The sequence below is a fragment of the Hemicordylus capensis genome, chromosome 7, assembly GCF_027244095.1.
Source record: "Hemicordylus capensis ecotype Gifberg chromosome 7, rHemCap1.1.pri, whole genome shotgun sequence".
Lineage (NCBI taxonomy): Eukaryota > Metazoa > Chordata > Lepidosauria > Squamata > Cordylidae > Hemicordylus > Hemicordylus capensis.
The window spans coordinates 14,313,364-14,328,839 of record NC_069663.1 but is presented as its reverse complement, the minus strand read 5'-3'; the positions used below and the strand labels follow the sequence as shown (position 1 = coordinate 14,328,839).

General features: G+C 48.3%; 1 protein-coding gene across 1 annotated transcript; it reads right to left on the bottom strand.

Annotated features, from left to right (window-relative positions):
- Positions 1-892: 892 nt before the first annotated feature.
- On the bottom strand, positions 893-14,031 carry LOC128333026 (CCN family member 2-like). The gene is made up of 5 exons (XM_053268016.1): positions 13,944-14,031; positions 9,126-9,339; positions 6,449-6,703; positions 5,199-5,422; positions 893-2,946 (listed from the first exon to the last, which is right to left on the bottom strand). The coding sequence occupies exons 1-5, from the start codon at positions 14,007-14,009 to the stop codon at positions 2,635-2,637; spliced, it is 1,071 nt and encodes a 356-aa protein (XP_053123991.1). The 5' UTR covers positions 14,010-14,031; the 3' UTR covers positions 893-2,634.
- Positions 14,032-15,476: the final 1,445 nt, after the last annotated feature.

The following is a 15,476-nucleotide window of genomic DNA, read 5'->3' as shown; positions in this document are numbered from 1 at the left end:
ACATTTCCTGGTCAGCATCAGACCAAAAATGGCCGGTGCGTTTGCGCACGTCACGGGCGCACACCGGCCACTTCCAGTCTGACACTAACCGGGGCGGCAAGAAGGCACGCTGCCCCTCCGTGCAGTGATTTTTGGCACAGTGCCAGTGGGGGAAACGTGGCGGGGGGGGATAAGCACACCCACCCCCAGTCTCTTAAAGATCACACACACACACCCCACCACCGAACTGTCGGTCATACGGTTTCTGCACCTCCCTAGCTCTAGCCTGACTCCAGACATTGACTCAAATCCTAAGAAGTGCGATGCTGTAGAATCCAAGGGAAAGAGTTGTGGTATGCAAGGCCAAGGCAGGGGAGTGGAAGCAGGAATCTCACTAGTTTAATGAAACTGATATTATAGGCAGAGAGGCCAGTGCAGATTGCATTTCCGTGCTCTTGCTGCTGGCTGTTTGCTAGCCCCGCCTCTACTCCAGGACTGGAGTACAAGTAACTAAAGCCCCATTCAAAAACTGGCCTGGATCCAGGAATGGGTTAACCCAAAACATCACAGATGCAACACCACTGCCCAGTGGCAGTGTCCCCGGCCGTGTTCCCTTGTTGTTGGGATTCCTTGATGTTTTTGACTACAACTCCTAGAACCTCCAAGCAAAAGCCATTGCAGCTGGAGATTCTGGGAGTTGTAGTCAACCACATCTGGGAATCCCTGTTAGAGGGAACACTGGTCCCCAGTCCACAGCTCTCCTGCCAACCAGATTCTCATCTCCTCTATGGCATGTGTATGGCTTTGTCATCTGGATGGCTTTATCCCGTAAGTACATTCTTTATTGTAAATGGCAAGATATGTTCATCACAATATATCTTTTGTATAGATTTTATTTGTATCTTATGGCATACAGTACTCAACATGCGTGTGTGCATCGCTCTGAGCACTATCCCTCTTTGCCTTCTACTAAGATGCTCCTCTAGGGCTCAGCGCCTTGACCCTTGGATGACTTTATCCCACAGGATCATCCATGTTTCCAGTTGCCTCCAAGCACTGCCTGTGTTTTGCAGCTCAGCCTTCCCAATGTCAGCAGACCACATCATCTTGAGATGATCCTCCCAGCTGTTTTCATGCCTGCATCAACAGACCCAACCACCATCCAACTCCAAAGCCAGATGTGAGGGTTTGGATGCATCCCCGTGCTGTGCATTGCTGTCCCTTGCTGACATAAGTGAGGGAAGAGCAGAGCGGTGGTTATGGGATGGATGGAGCAAAGGACTGCGGATGGCACCCATTTGAAGACAACTATCGGGCAGCAACGATATCGGAAGAGGCTGAAAGGCATCATCTCATAGTGTGCAGGAGGAGGCAATGGTAAAGCCCCTCCAGCCCCTCTGTTGTTGCCAGGAGTCAACACCGATTCAACAGCACACTTTACCTTTACCAAAAGCCAACCTGAGACTGGGACTGATGTGCAGGTGTTTTAAGAGCTGGGCCAAAACTTCTGGGGCCTTTAAGAGGAAAGAGAAGTCTGGATCTGCTAACTGCACAAAGAAGCATCTTTTTAAAGTGGTGATATGCTTTATTGAGCAGGGGGAGAGCAACTGGCCCTCTCCATCCCCAGCACAGCATCCCTCCAGTGGCTGTTGCTGGTGGCGAACTTATGTGTCTTTTTAAGACTGTGAGCCCTTTGGGGACAGGGAGCCATCTTATTTATTTATATCTACATAAACCGCTTTGGGAATTTTTGTTGAGAAGCAAGTATAAATATTCATATCTGGCTTTCGGCTGCAAGTTGGTTGCTGCTAGACCTTTTAACCCTGCCCTTATTTTATTTATCGTTTATATTTAGATCCTGCTGTTCCTCCAAGGAGTTGAGGGCGGTGTACACGGTTGCATTGCAGGAATCTCTCTCAGCCCTATCTTGGAGAAGCCAGGGAGGGAACTTGAAACTTTCTGCTCTTCCCAGAGCGGCTCCATCCCCTGAGGGGAATATCTTGCAGTGCTCACACATCGAGTCTCCCATTCATATGCAACCAGGGCAAACCCTGCTTAGCTATGGGGACAAGTCATGCTTGCGACCACAAGACCAGCTCTCCTTTCTCGCAATCAAGCCTTAAACCTCCTAAAAATGTTGTCTATATGCAGTGGCACACAGCACCACAGATGGGTGCAGCAAGGTCGAAGTGGTCCTTGGGGCAAGAAGTAAAGATGGGACCCCCTGCCTTCTTCTTCTCCCCCCCCCCCATGTCTCTGCTACAGAAGAACTATAGGGACATGGAAGATTTTCACACCCAGCTTTTAGTCCACATCTCCTCCAGAACCGAAGTGAGCATTCGCAAGTTGCCCAGAATTACCCCGAAGTCCCTGTGAGCTATCAGGGAGTGCGCTTGCCCATGAGTCGGGGAGGAGAGAGGCCAGAGGGAAGAGCGGGCTGTTTCCCAGTCAGTAGGCCCGCTGCCTCGTCAGCCTGGGGACATTTGCCCCTCTCCACACGTTCAGTTATAGCTAGGCCTCTGCCTTGACGCCTGCTGGCTGACCCACAACTGAATCCTTCCTCCTTCAGTCTCTGCTTTGTCCATGGAGTCAGCAGCAGAAAAATCTCAGCTGCTCCTGCCACAGCCAGCTAGGAGGCAGGGCAGGGCGTCCGCACTACTGCCTCTCGAGTTTGACGTGGTCCCCAATCATCCGCCGGCGGTAGATGGCCAGGAAGATGTCGTTGTCGGCCGGGCAGTCATAGTGGCAGGAGCAGGACTTGATGAACATCATCTTGCGCACAAAGGAGTCTCCCTCCGGGCACCGGAATTCCACTTTGGCCGTGTTGGTCGTCTGCGGGGTGCAGCAGCGGCCGTCCGTGCAGCTGCCGCAGAACTTGGGCCGGTAGGAGCGGGTGCTGGTGCAGCCGGTGAACTCGAAGCGGATTGCCTGGCGAGATCTGGGGTTCCGCACACACTTCTTCCCCTTCTGAAAAGACAGAACACAGTCAGGGCAGGGTTCCCTGTAACAGGGATTCCCAGATGTGGTTGACTACAACTCCCATCATCCTCAGCCGCAATAGCCTTTGGCCAGGGATGATGAGAGTTGTAGTCAACCAGAGCTGGGAATCCCCGTTACAGGAGACACTAGTCACTGGAACATAGGAAGCTGCCTTATCCCAAGTCAGACCGCTGGTCCATCTAGCTCAGAATTGTCTACACAGACTGGCAGTGGCTTCTCCAAGGTTGCAGGCAGGAAGCTCTCTCAGCCCTGTCTTGGAGATGCTGCCAGGGAGGGAACTTGGAACCTTCTGCATGCAAGCAGTTCATTGGGTTATCATGCTTTGGTTGTCCTGACTGTTTGGCCTGCAGTAATACTTTAAACGCTTTTCAAAGTAAAACCAAAAACAGAAACTACATGGCAGAGGCATGGAAAGGAAAAGGGGCAGGAACATCTTCCAAAGATCACTTCATGAAGAGAGAGCAGCCATTTCTCCATTGTTACCCTCACCAGGGGCATAACTATAATAGGGCAAGGGGAGACAGTTGTCTGGGGGCCCATTGCTTTGGGGGGGGTCCCCAGAGGCAAGTCACATGACTGAGTCCCCCAGCCACACATCCACCCGGGCTTCCTTCAGTTGTATTCATCCTCCAAAACTGATGTGAGTGTTAAGACCTGGAGCTACCAGAACAGCATGTCTCTCTCTAGTACCCTTCAATGACTTGCATCGTCCACAAAAAATAATTTAGGATGATGTTCTATTGTGGCACATAGGTGCGCGCACACACATACACACACACACACACATAATTTTACTATGCTTTTTGTTACTACTATTCAGCCTCATTTAAGAGTTCTTTACTTCATGAGCTGAGCTTCGGTGAGGAGGGGCCCATTTTACAATCTTGTCTCTGGGCCCACTCCAACCTTGCTACGCCCCTGACCCTCACCCTTTCCTCTGGGGAATAATGACTGCAGTTTTATCCTAATCACTTGTGAGTAGGGAGAAAGAAGGGGTGAGAGCACACAGAGAGCTGCAAGGTCAACAATGCAGCCACCTGTTTTCCATTGAGGCGCTTTCCAGATTAGGTAAAGGTAAGGTAAAGTGTGCCATCAAGTCGATTTTGACTCCTGGCGACCACAGAGCCCTGTGGTTTCCTTTGGTAGAATAGAGGAGGGGTTGACCATTGCCTCCTCCCGCGCAGTGTGAGATGATGCCTTTTAGCATCTTCCTGTATCACTGCTGCCCAATATAGTACCAGTGGGGATTCGAACCGGCAACCTTCTGCTTGTTAGTCAAGCATTTCCCCGCTGCGCCACTTAAGGTGTCACCTTCTCATTAGGTAAGTGTTATGTTTTCCCCACTAATAGGCTTACTGCAGGTAAATGATTTGTGATGAGTGCAATATGTTTGCAAGTGAGCATAATAGATTTTTAGAAATAGCTGCATTTTTAACACCCCTTGATATATAGGTTTGACTCCCGTCAGCCATAGACTATGTTTAAAATGTCTAAAACAACTTGCTTACATGGTCTATAGGAGGAGAACTGCTCTTGTGGGAGCAAGAATAAATGGTCCCCTTTGCTAAGCATGGTCCTCCCTGGTTTGCATTTGGATGGGAAACTACATGTGTGGGCACTGTAAGATATTCCCCTTAGGGGATGGGAAGGGCAGAAGGTTCCAAGTTCCCTGGCATCTCCAAGATAGGGAGATGTTCCTATACTGGTCTGCAAAAGCTTTTGACAATGATGTAGTGGTCCACATAAAGGTAAAGGTTGCCTACTGCTGGCCTCGAGGTCCCCCCACCTGCTCCTTCCAGCCTCTCACACATGAACATCAGAACAGCCCTGCTGGATCAAGCCCAAGAAGCCTATCTAGTCCAGCATCCTGTTTCACACAGTGGCCCACCAGATGCCTCTGGGGAGCATACAGGCAAGAGGTGATTGCATGCCCTCTCTCCTGCCGTTGCTCCCCTGCAACTGGTATCGAGAGGCATTGTGCCTCTGAGGCTGGAACTGGCCTATAGCCACCAGACTAGTAGCCACTGATGGACCTGCCCTCCATGAATCTGTGTGAGCCCCTTTTGAAACCATCCAAGCTGGTGGCCATCAACACAACACAACATGGTTAGAGTAGACAAGGACTGGGAGGACCCCAACCCCCATTCATCCATGAGCACCTGTGGCATGTGCTCTCCCCCCCCCCCGTCTCCACCCACTCTTCTCAGACGCCGCATTACCTTGGTGTTCTTCTCCAAGCGGGCATCACACTGCCGGACCATGCACAGCCTGTTCTCCTTCTCCAGCCGGCACTGGGCGTTATCATTGGTGACCCGGGTGGAGATCCCCATCCCGCAGGTCTTGGAGCACGCGCTCCACTCCGTGGTCTGCACCAGGCAGTTTCCCTTCAAGTTGGTGGGCCGGGGCTTGGGCTTGGGCTTGTGGGCTGCCGTGTTCCTGTACACTGGGACAGACAAGAGGATTTCTGTGAGCAAGATGGAGCTGCATAGCCTTAATGGCTTAGGGTCAAGGCCCCCGAAGGACCGTGCTGGCTCCCACATAGCTCTGCCCTTAAGACCATGCAAAGAAGCTCTCCTGCGCATCTTGCCACCTTCTGAAGCATGGCTGGCGTGGGCAAGCCTTTTCAGTGGTGGCCCCAGCTCTCTGGAACTCCCTGCCACATGATCTTAGCCTTGCCCTCTGCCTGTTTAATTTTAAACGGCAGTTGAAGACTTCTTTCATTCCTGCAGGCCATGCCCTAACTTTGTTTTAATGGCTGTCTTATCCTGCACATCGACAGTTTTAGAGGTTGTTGTTTTACTCTGTCATTTTATTCTGGTTTCTAATGAGTTTTCTTGTAAGCTGCCACGGAATCCCTTCTGAAGAATGGCAGCATATAAATCTTGTAAATGAATGAATAAATAAATTGTATAGCAATAAAGAACAGGAGGAGGTCTCAGAGTTCTAGTGAGTGTGTGAGACTAACAGTGCACAGCAGATCTCTTCTAATAACTAAATTATTTGTTACTGAAAACTCACAAGAAAAGCCAAGTGCACAAAACTTAGGTTGGTGAGGAACATAAGAACAGCCCTTCTGGATCAGGCTCAAAGCCTATCTAGTCCAGCATCTTGTTTCCCACAGTGGCCCACCAGATATCTCTGGAAAGCCCACAGGCAAGAGGTTTGTGCATGCCCTCTCTCCGGCTGTTGCTCCCCTGCAGCTGGTATTCAGAGGCATCCTGCCTCTGAGGCTGGAGGTGGCCCATCGCCACCAGACCAGTAGCCACTGGTAGACCTGTCCACCATGAATCTGTCTAAGCCCCTTTTAAAGCCATCCAAGCTGGTGGCCATCACCTCATTGGGTCCGATGCTTGTGGCTTCCATTTATTGGTGATGGAGAAGAAGAGTGTATATATATATATATATATTTGTTCCACGCACCCTGCACCTCCCGTCAGTTTCCCTGGGCAGCCTCAAAGGTGACCCTCACCTGCCAGGCCCTTTCCGTAGCGGTTCTTCTTCTGGCCGCCCCCTTCGCAGACCCACTCTTCACAGCACTTGTGCGGCACCTTTACCCGGCGGGGAAAGGGGCAGTCGGGGGAAGGGAGCCGCAGTCCATCGCTGCACAACGGGATGCATCCGATGGCCCCGTCCATGCAGATGCATTGCAGCTTGCAGCTGGGCTGGAAGCTCTCGCCATTCTGGTAGATCTTCCCCAGCAGATCGCAGGTCGCTCCCTCGTGGGCTGAAGGGAGCAGAAGACAGGCCCGTGTGAGCACCAAAGGGGACTCTACAGCAGTCCCACTCCCTCCAGCAAGGATTCCCAGATGATGTTGACTACAACTCCCAGAATCCCCAGCTGCAAAGGCTTTTGCTTGGGGATTATGGGAGTTGTAGTCAACTACATCTGGGAATCCCCGTGAGAGGGAACACTGCTCTACAGACATCTCAGCAAACCTCACTGGAGTAACAGAACAAACTAAATTGCTGGCCGGAGAGTGTGAGAAGCCACCAGTTGGTTGAATTTGGAAAACAGAGCTGGAATGAATATGGTGGGCGGGAGGGGCGGGACAGAATGCTAATGGTTAGGATGGATCTTGATAACCTGGAGAGCTCTCTGTGTTCTTGAATGCAATACCCATCCAAACACAGAAAAGGTGACATCCCATCAATGGAGGGCAGAGATTGTGCTTGAGAAACAGATGTTTTGAAGCTGGTCGGCAGACAGAGCCAACCAGACTTAGCTGAAACTGGGAATGCAGTCTTGGGGTGTATGGCGTGGAGGTTGCTGCCTAAGTTGCTCCCTAGAGCAGTGATTCTCAGTGTTGGGTGCCCAGCTCTTATTGGACTTCAACTTCCATAATCCCCAGCCCTAGTGGCCTTTGGTTGGGGATTATGGGAGTTGAAGTCCAATAAGGTCTGGGGACCCAATGTTGAGAATCCCTGCCCTAGAGCATCTTCTGCCTGTAGCAGGCAACTTGTTTTCCTCTGCTTCGCTCTGCTTGTATATGTGTTAGAAAGCAAATATAAAAACACCTTACATCTCTAATATGCTTTATCCAAAGGAAACAAAACCCAGGAGCACTACACCTGGATACAGGGATCTGGTATGAACAGAACCACTGGAGATATATATAGTGAAATGTTAGGAGTGTGTAGTTGCATGAAAAATTACAGCTGGAATAAGCTAACCACTCTCAGAACATCCACTTGTTTTTGAAAGGCTCATGAGAACTGCTGGGTAGAAGAACTCATGTTGCTTAGGCCAATTTCCCTCTGTAGTCAGGTATGAAGACTTAAGTATAAAGTATTCTACAAACAGTCTTTCAGGTATCAGGTGCACTGATATGTACTTTTCAGCACCTTCCCCTGGAAAGGGCTCTTCCACATGGTAATATAATCTAACTTCAATGCAAATTAGGACAATAAATAAAACCAGAAATGCACACAAGGACATTGTGTAACACTCTTTAGCGCCATCTACTGGTGGTTTCCCCCCCTTCAAAGTTAGAATTGATGGAGCTTGAAAAGGCACCATTTTTATTCAGAGATTGCCACAGGTTGCCAGCAGGTGGAGCTAAGAATATTACATGCTGTCTTACTCCTACTATTATTACAACAAACATTTATATACTGCTTTTCAACAAAAATGTTCAAAGTGGTTTACACAGAAAAATAACTAATGACTGAACTAAAACAAAACTATATTAAAGATGGTTCCTTGTCCCAAAAGGGCTCAAGAAAACACAAGGGAGACACCAGTGGCAGGCACTGGAGGGATGCTGTGCTGGGGATGGATAGGGCCAACTGCTCTCCTCCTGCTAAATATAAAAGAATCGCCACTTTAAAAGATGCCCCTTTGCTCAATTAGCAGGCCCTTTTATGTCATTTGTATTTTTTGTTTTATTTATAATTATAAATTGCACTGTTGACGTTGGAATATATCACTGTCTGGAAGAGCCCAAAATATTACCCCTGCTAACTGGGTAAAGAGGCAGCTTTTCAAAGTGGTGATTCTCTTTATTGAGCAGGGGGAGAGCAACTGGCTCTATCCATCCCCAGCACAGCATCCCTCCAGTGGCTGTTGCTGGTGTCTGTCTTACATTTCTTTTCTAGATTGTGAGCCCTTTGGGGACAGGGAGCTATTCATTCATTCGTTTGTTTGTTTGTTTGTAAACCGCTTTGGGAACCTTTTTTGAAAAGCGATATATAAATATCTGAGGTATTCCGATGTAAGGCAAGAGTAGGCCCATCTGCAGTTAATGCCTGCATCACTCGAGCCACCCTGCACATGTTATGTCCTTTAGAATAAGTTCCACACTGGGCCCGTTGTCCTCTTTTGAAATGGAAGCACATCCTGGGAGGAGGATACGATACGGATACGACGATAGTACAAATACTTATATATGCCACTTTTCAACAATAGTTTCCAAAGCCGTTTAAATAGATTTAAATACATAGAATGGCTCCCTGTCCCCAAATGGCTCACAATCTAAAAAAGAAACATAAGACAGACACCAGCAATAGTCACTGGAGGGATGCTGTGCTGGGGACGGATAGGGCCAGTTGCTCTCCCCCTGCTCAGTAAAGAGAATCACCATCTTAAAAAGGTGCCTCTTTGCTCTGGTAGTAGGGGGCCAAGGCAGAGAGCCTATGGAGCTGCTTACCTAAGCAGATCCCGCTGTCCCTGTGGATTTTGGAGAAGTCGCAGTAGAGCCCTTTATGATGATCGCAGGGTTTCTGGAGGGAACATGCCTCGCCCAGCTGCCTTGCACACACTTTGCAGCAACCGCAGCCATCCAGCAAAAGGCTGATGCCCATAGGACACTGGAGGGGCTGCGAGGGGCAATGGCATGGGTATGAGCATGCCTGGGCTGCCACCTGGTGGAGAAACAAAAACATTGCAAAAACATTGGTACATCCCCATTGATCATCACACGTCAAGGATTATGGATTCTGCATGCACGGTGGATTGCCAAAAGGATTATTACACAGTACCGGAATGACAAATTTACTCTTGAATCATTCCTATTTGGGATAACTGATATGTGCTCCTTGTCAGCATTTGAATGGTGTCTTTTTCTGGTGGAGTAAAGAAAAGGCATTTTCAGCCATTTGCACTAATTTTAATGAATTGTTCATGCTTTGAAGTAATATACCTTCAGAAGGAGGGATTTTTTTTGCACATTATGTTCATATTATGTTAATGTTCAAATAATTTTAATGCTTTTTTTCTTCTTTTCCCCGTCTTTTTAAAATTTTCTTTCTTCCTATCCTTGATAATATACTATCATTCAATGCTGTGGCATTTCTCAGCTGAAACAAAAATTAATTAAAATAAACATGATGAGTGCCTTCGCAGAACCAGTCACTCCAAAAGAGCGAAGACAGACAGAGACTGCTTGGGTGATGAGCCCACTGTGGATCTGCACTCAGCCAGCCCTTTGGGACCGATGTTTCCAAGATGAATAACGCTCTGCTGCTCTTCAGAACATAAGGATAGCCTTGATGAATTGGGCCCTAGGGCTCTTGAGCCCAGCAGCCTGTTTCACACATGGCCCATGAGATGCTTCTGGGAAGCCCACAAGCCGAAGATGAAGATGTGCCCACTCTCCTGCTGTTGCTCCCCTGCCATGGGGATTCAGTGGCAGCCTGCCTCTGAGCCTGGACTCGGTGTCCTGTAGCCATTAGGACTAGTAGCCACTGATGGACCTTTCCTCCAAAAGCTGGAGTGCTGATTGGCTGGCCCCTGGGGCAATCAGGAAGCCACCTTCTTCCCATCTGCTGTATAGAGTGCTTATTGGCTGACCCGTGTGCCCATCACAAAGCCATGCACTGCCTCCTCCCAGAGAAACATTTTTCAAACAGAGGCCCGCCAGCCGTCTCTCAGGGGTGCTGTAGCAGTTTCTTGCACTGAGCAGCAGGTTGGACTAGATGACCTCCATGGCCCCTCCCAGCATTGTTTGGGGCTTTTAAAAAAAAGATTGGCTTAAAAGAAAAGCTACTGTGTCTTTGGAGGAGATGGTATATAAGACATTTTCAATAAATAAATACTGAATCAATGCTTAAGTGGTTAAACACAGCATGAGCTGTTTCATAGACAGCAAGTAGAAAAGCAGAATGCACATTTTAAAAATCAATCATGGTGCCTGAAGAAAAGAAGTTTTTGCCAAACACAGCAAGGAGCTATAAAGATCCACTCCAGAGATGGAGCAAGTACATCTCTCAGAAGAGCAGCAAAGATGGCCAGAGCAGGGGTGGGGGCGGACTTCTGCAGAAAACCAGCCAGCGTGGTGTAGTGGTTAGAGTGCTGGACTAGGACCGGAGAGACCCGAGTTCAAATCCCCATTCAGCCATGAGACTTGCTGGGTGACTCTGGGCCAGTCACTTCTCTCTCAGCTTAACCTACTCCACAGGGTTGTTGTGAGGAGAAACCTAAGTATGTAGTACACCGCTCTGGGCTCCTGGGAGGAAGAGTGGGATATAAAATGTAAAATAAAAATTTTAAAAAATTAAAAACCTACTTTGATTAAAAGACCCAGTCTCTTAAACAAGTGAGGAATAATGCACAATGTCCAATGGGAGCAAAACTGCACCATAAAATTGGTGCTCAGTCCCATTTTTCTATAGGGACCCGTACAAGAATAAAAATCCTACTCACTTTACATGCAGGCCCAAGAAATGTGCTATTTACAAACTATAAGCAAGCTGGAATAACAGTGAACACAGGAAAGAACCAGAAAGAAGGGTCTAAGGATGGGATCTCACTCCCATTCGTAACAATAAAGAGGCACTACTAAATGTAATGGTCAGCTCACTGCTACATTCTTCTCCCTCCCTTCAAGTGAAGTCATGCATGGATCATGCACAATATTTGCAAAACTACTAGGGTTACCACCAGTCCCTTATTACCAGGGACGTCCTTATTTCAGCCCAAAAGTGTCCCTTACGGGGTGCCATTTGTCCCTTATTTTCAGCGAATGGGAAGAACCAATGGCTCAGATCAAACCAGTTATGCGCTCTAATAATGAAGTAATTAATGAGCTCCAACTCCTTTCCCCCCTTCTCTCTCCCTACCAGAGTCAACAGTCCCGTATTGGGGACATTAACAAGAAGATTAACATTAGCTGCCATCAATGACGGGCTAACTTAACTTAGCATTCTGCAGGAATCAGGATCATGAAAATCATACAAGGAATGACTACTAGACAGTGCTCACATGTGAAACCTATTTTTACTGACTAACCACACTTCTCTTCCTAGAAAACAAAAGGACATCACACCCAGTTGGGCTAACCATGGTTATATCAATAAGCAGAGGAGAAGCAATCAAGGTTGTAACTTACACTGTAAAAAGGTAAAGTGTGCTGTCAAGTCGATTTCGACTCCTTGTGCCCACAGAGCCCTGTAGTTTTCTTTGGAAGAATACAGGAGCGGTTTACCATTGCCTCCTCCCGCACAGTATGAGATGATGCCTTTCAGCATCTTCCTATATCATTGCTGCCCAATATAGTACCAGCGGGGATTTTAACCAGCAACCTTCTGCTTGTTAGTCAAGCATTTCCCCGCTGCACCACTTACTGTAGTTTAAGTTAAAAGAGGCAAAAACACGTACAGCACTCAGGCTCCTGCTTACTCCTGAATACTCCCAGTTACTCCTGAATACTTCCCTCCCTGGTGCCCCTTATTCAGGCAGTGGGATGTTGGCAACCCTGCCTCCCAATACCCCAAGCAGTAGCAGCACACATAAAAACATTCTGCACGTGAAAAACCATCATGCTGGATTCTATGTCTATGGCCAGTGATGCCCTGGTCTGCTCCGCTCCGCCTACAAGTCAGAACAAGATTTATTTTATTAAACTGCCAGCAGTGCAGGCTGAGCCAGGCTACCTGGGAAATCAAATGAGTCATGTTCTTTCTGCTCCAGATCACTCTCATCACCACCGCCACAAAGCCTTCTGGAAGAGAAGCCAGCACGCACCTCTGCAGCTGTTCCAGCTGTACGAACGCCTTGAATCGGATCACTGAACCACACCAATCTCACCTCAGGGAAAGTGCTAAGATACAGGCAGCGTCAACAACTGCCATTTGGCTGTTTCATGATTCATTACATTTAAGGAGATTAGCTTGGGTAGCTCTTATGAAGCTCAGCAGATATTTGGAAGGCACTTGGGGATTCCAAAATGGTCCCCAGAACCTAATGCAGAGCTGCACAACTTCAGCCCTCCAGCTGTGGTTGACTACAGCTCCCATCACCCCCAATCACAGTGGCCAGGAATCTGGGATGATGGGAGTTGTAGTCCTTGCCCCATATGTCCCAACTCAGACCTTAAAATCTTCTTTGGAGGCCCTGCTCCGAGGGCACCTGCCAAACGAGGTGAAGTGGGTAGCTACTAGGGAGAGGGCCTTTTCGGTGCTTGCACCCCATTTATGGCACAGCCTCCCCAGTGAGGTTCACCTGGCATCATCACTTTGTTCTTTTAGACGCTAGGTGAAGACCTTTCTGCTCACTCAGGCCTTTTAAATTTTAAATTTGTTTTTAACAATTTTTTTTACCTTGTTTTATCCTGTATTTTGTATTTGTTTTAATGTGTTGCAATTTCATGTGTGTTCTCTGTGTTGACTCCATGTTTTAATGCTATATTGAGAGCTGCCCAGAGAATAATTTCTTATGGGGTGGCTAACAAATAAGGATTATTAATTATTATTTTATTAGTCCAGCATTTGCAGAAGAGCCCAAGTTATACAGCCCTGAAGTGGACAATGCTGAGCTATCCGGACCAATGGTCTGACTCTGTGCAAGGCAGCTTCCTATGACTAAGTGCCACTGAAATTAATGGTACTTAAAATCCAGGCTCCAGCCTCGCTAAGCTGTAGGCATGCTTCCGTAGCTCCTGACACAGGCCAGAAAGGATGTGGCAAACCTGGGGTATCTTTGCACTGGCAAAATGCAGGATACACCTTGATGCTGGGACCCCCGCCTGATGCTGGGATTTGCAGCGATGCATGCAGAACAGAGGAAGCTGCCATATACGGAGTCAGACCATTGGTCCATCTAGCTCAGTATTGGCTGCACAAACTGGCAGCAGCTTCTCCAAGGCTGCAGGCAGGCAGGAGTCTCTCTCAGCCCTATTTGGAGACGCTGCCAAGGAGGGAACTTGGAACCTTCTGCGTGCAAGCACGCAGGTGCTCTTCCCAGAGAGGCCCCATCCCCTAAGGGGAATCTCTTACAATAGTCTCCCATCCAAATGCAAACCAGGGCAGACCTGCTTAGCAAAGGGAACCATTCATGCTCGCTGCCACAAGACCAGCTCTCCTCCTCAGCAGCAGCACGGCTTCCAACCCCGAACCCCCAGAGAAGTCTTGCCAGCGGTGCTGCTTCACTCAACTGATACCCAGCAAGCATCTGAGCAGTTGCAAAAAACACATGCATGCATCCGGCCGACACCAAGAGCTCCCCGGAGACGAGAGGGTGCATTACATACCCAGCCAGGCCCAAAGATGAAAAGGGAGAGAGTGAAGGTGGTGATTGCCCCAGAGTTGTCATCCATCCTGAGCTCTCTGCAAATCCCTCCTCGATGCCTTTTGGAGGGTGCTGAGTTCCAGCGCCTTTTTAAATAGCCTCCTCCAAAGGGGTGTGCCTGCCTGGATGTGACTGACAACCTGGACCGCAGCCCAAATCGGGTGCAACAGAAAATGCACGGAATTCCAGAGCATTTCTTTTTCCACCTCCCCACTTTCAGAATTCCTGTGGGCCTGGTGGTGAAATCTGGAATACAGACATAACATTCCGCTGGGGGGGGGGCGGAGGGGGGAGATCAACAACTCTGGCCAAGCCCTTGAAAAAAAAGGTTTCCTTAATCCCCGAAGCATGTCATCTCGGAATGACTTTGCAGGCAGGCAGGCTCCCTCCCTCCTCCTTTTCCTCCTGCTCCCCACCCCTTCCGTCTCTATTAGCTGCAAGAGCGCAACTGGTTAAATAAACTCAAGGTGTGCAGGGTGAATTTCTCTACCCTGCCCACCTTGCCAAGGAGGAACAGGATGGAATGTTCAGCTGCCTTGAAAGCAATTAAGGGACCACTAGTAGCAGCAACCGAGCATCAGGGGTGTGGTGGATGCTCCAAGTGGGGAAATGCCAACATTTCTGCAGGCTGTGCTCACCTGTTCCGAGTCAACGCAGAGCCAATGGAGCAAAAACGATTACTATGAGGTGGAAACCTCCTGACCTGTAAAATTGTTCTGGGGGTCACAAGAATCGCTTTTTTAAAAAGGGAGGGGATGCCAGTTGTGAGGTTTTTACAGACACTTCTCCACAGCTTGGCCAGAAAAAATTGGTGTTTCAAACAAGCTTTTTTTTTTTTTTTAAGAGTAAATAAAGCATCTCCTTGATTTGGGACTCTTCGGGGTCCAATGTTCTCGCTTTTTTTAGAGCATGCTCACAATGTTTTTTGGTTGAAGTTCAGATGTGCTGAATCAGCCTACCCAGACTTTGCAAGAAGCTCTCCAGCTGTGTGGTGTGGAGTAGGATTGCCAGCTCTGACTGAAGCTATTCCTGGAGATTTCCCCCCCTGAATATTTTTCACAAGCTATTAAAATCTCCCAGGATTGCTTTCAAAAGTCACCAAGAGACTGATGCCAGTTCTGGAGGGTTGGCAAGTTGGCAACCATATAATTGAGCCCAGTAGGGTGGGCTAGCCTGATATGCTGGGGCAATCTAGGCCTTATTCATTCTGAATTGGGGAGTTCATTTGGGAGTGGATTCATTTAGGAGTGGATTCTTATTCATTATGAACTGAGGAGTGAATTCACAATCCATTTATTCTTTTTATTTTTTAATTATTTATACATTTCTTTCCTGCTTTTCTTCCAAGGAGCCCAAAGCGGTGTACATGGTTATGTTTATTGTCACAACAACCCTGTGAGGTAGGATAGGGTGAGGGATAAGTGACTGGCCCAGAGTCACCCAGTGAGTTTCATGGCTGAGAGAGGATTTGAACCCATGTCTTTGAGGTCCTAGC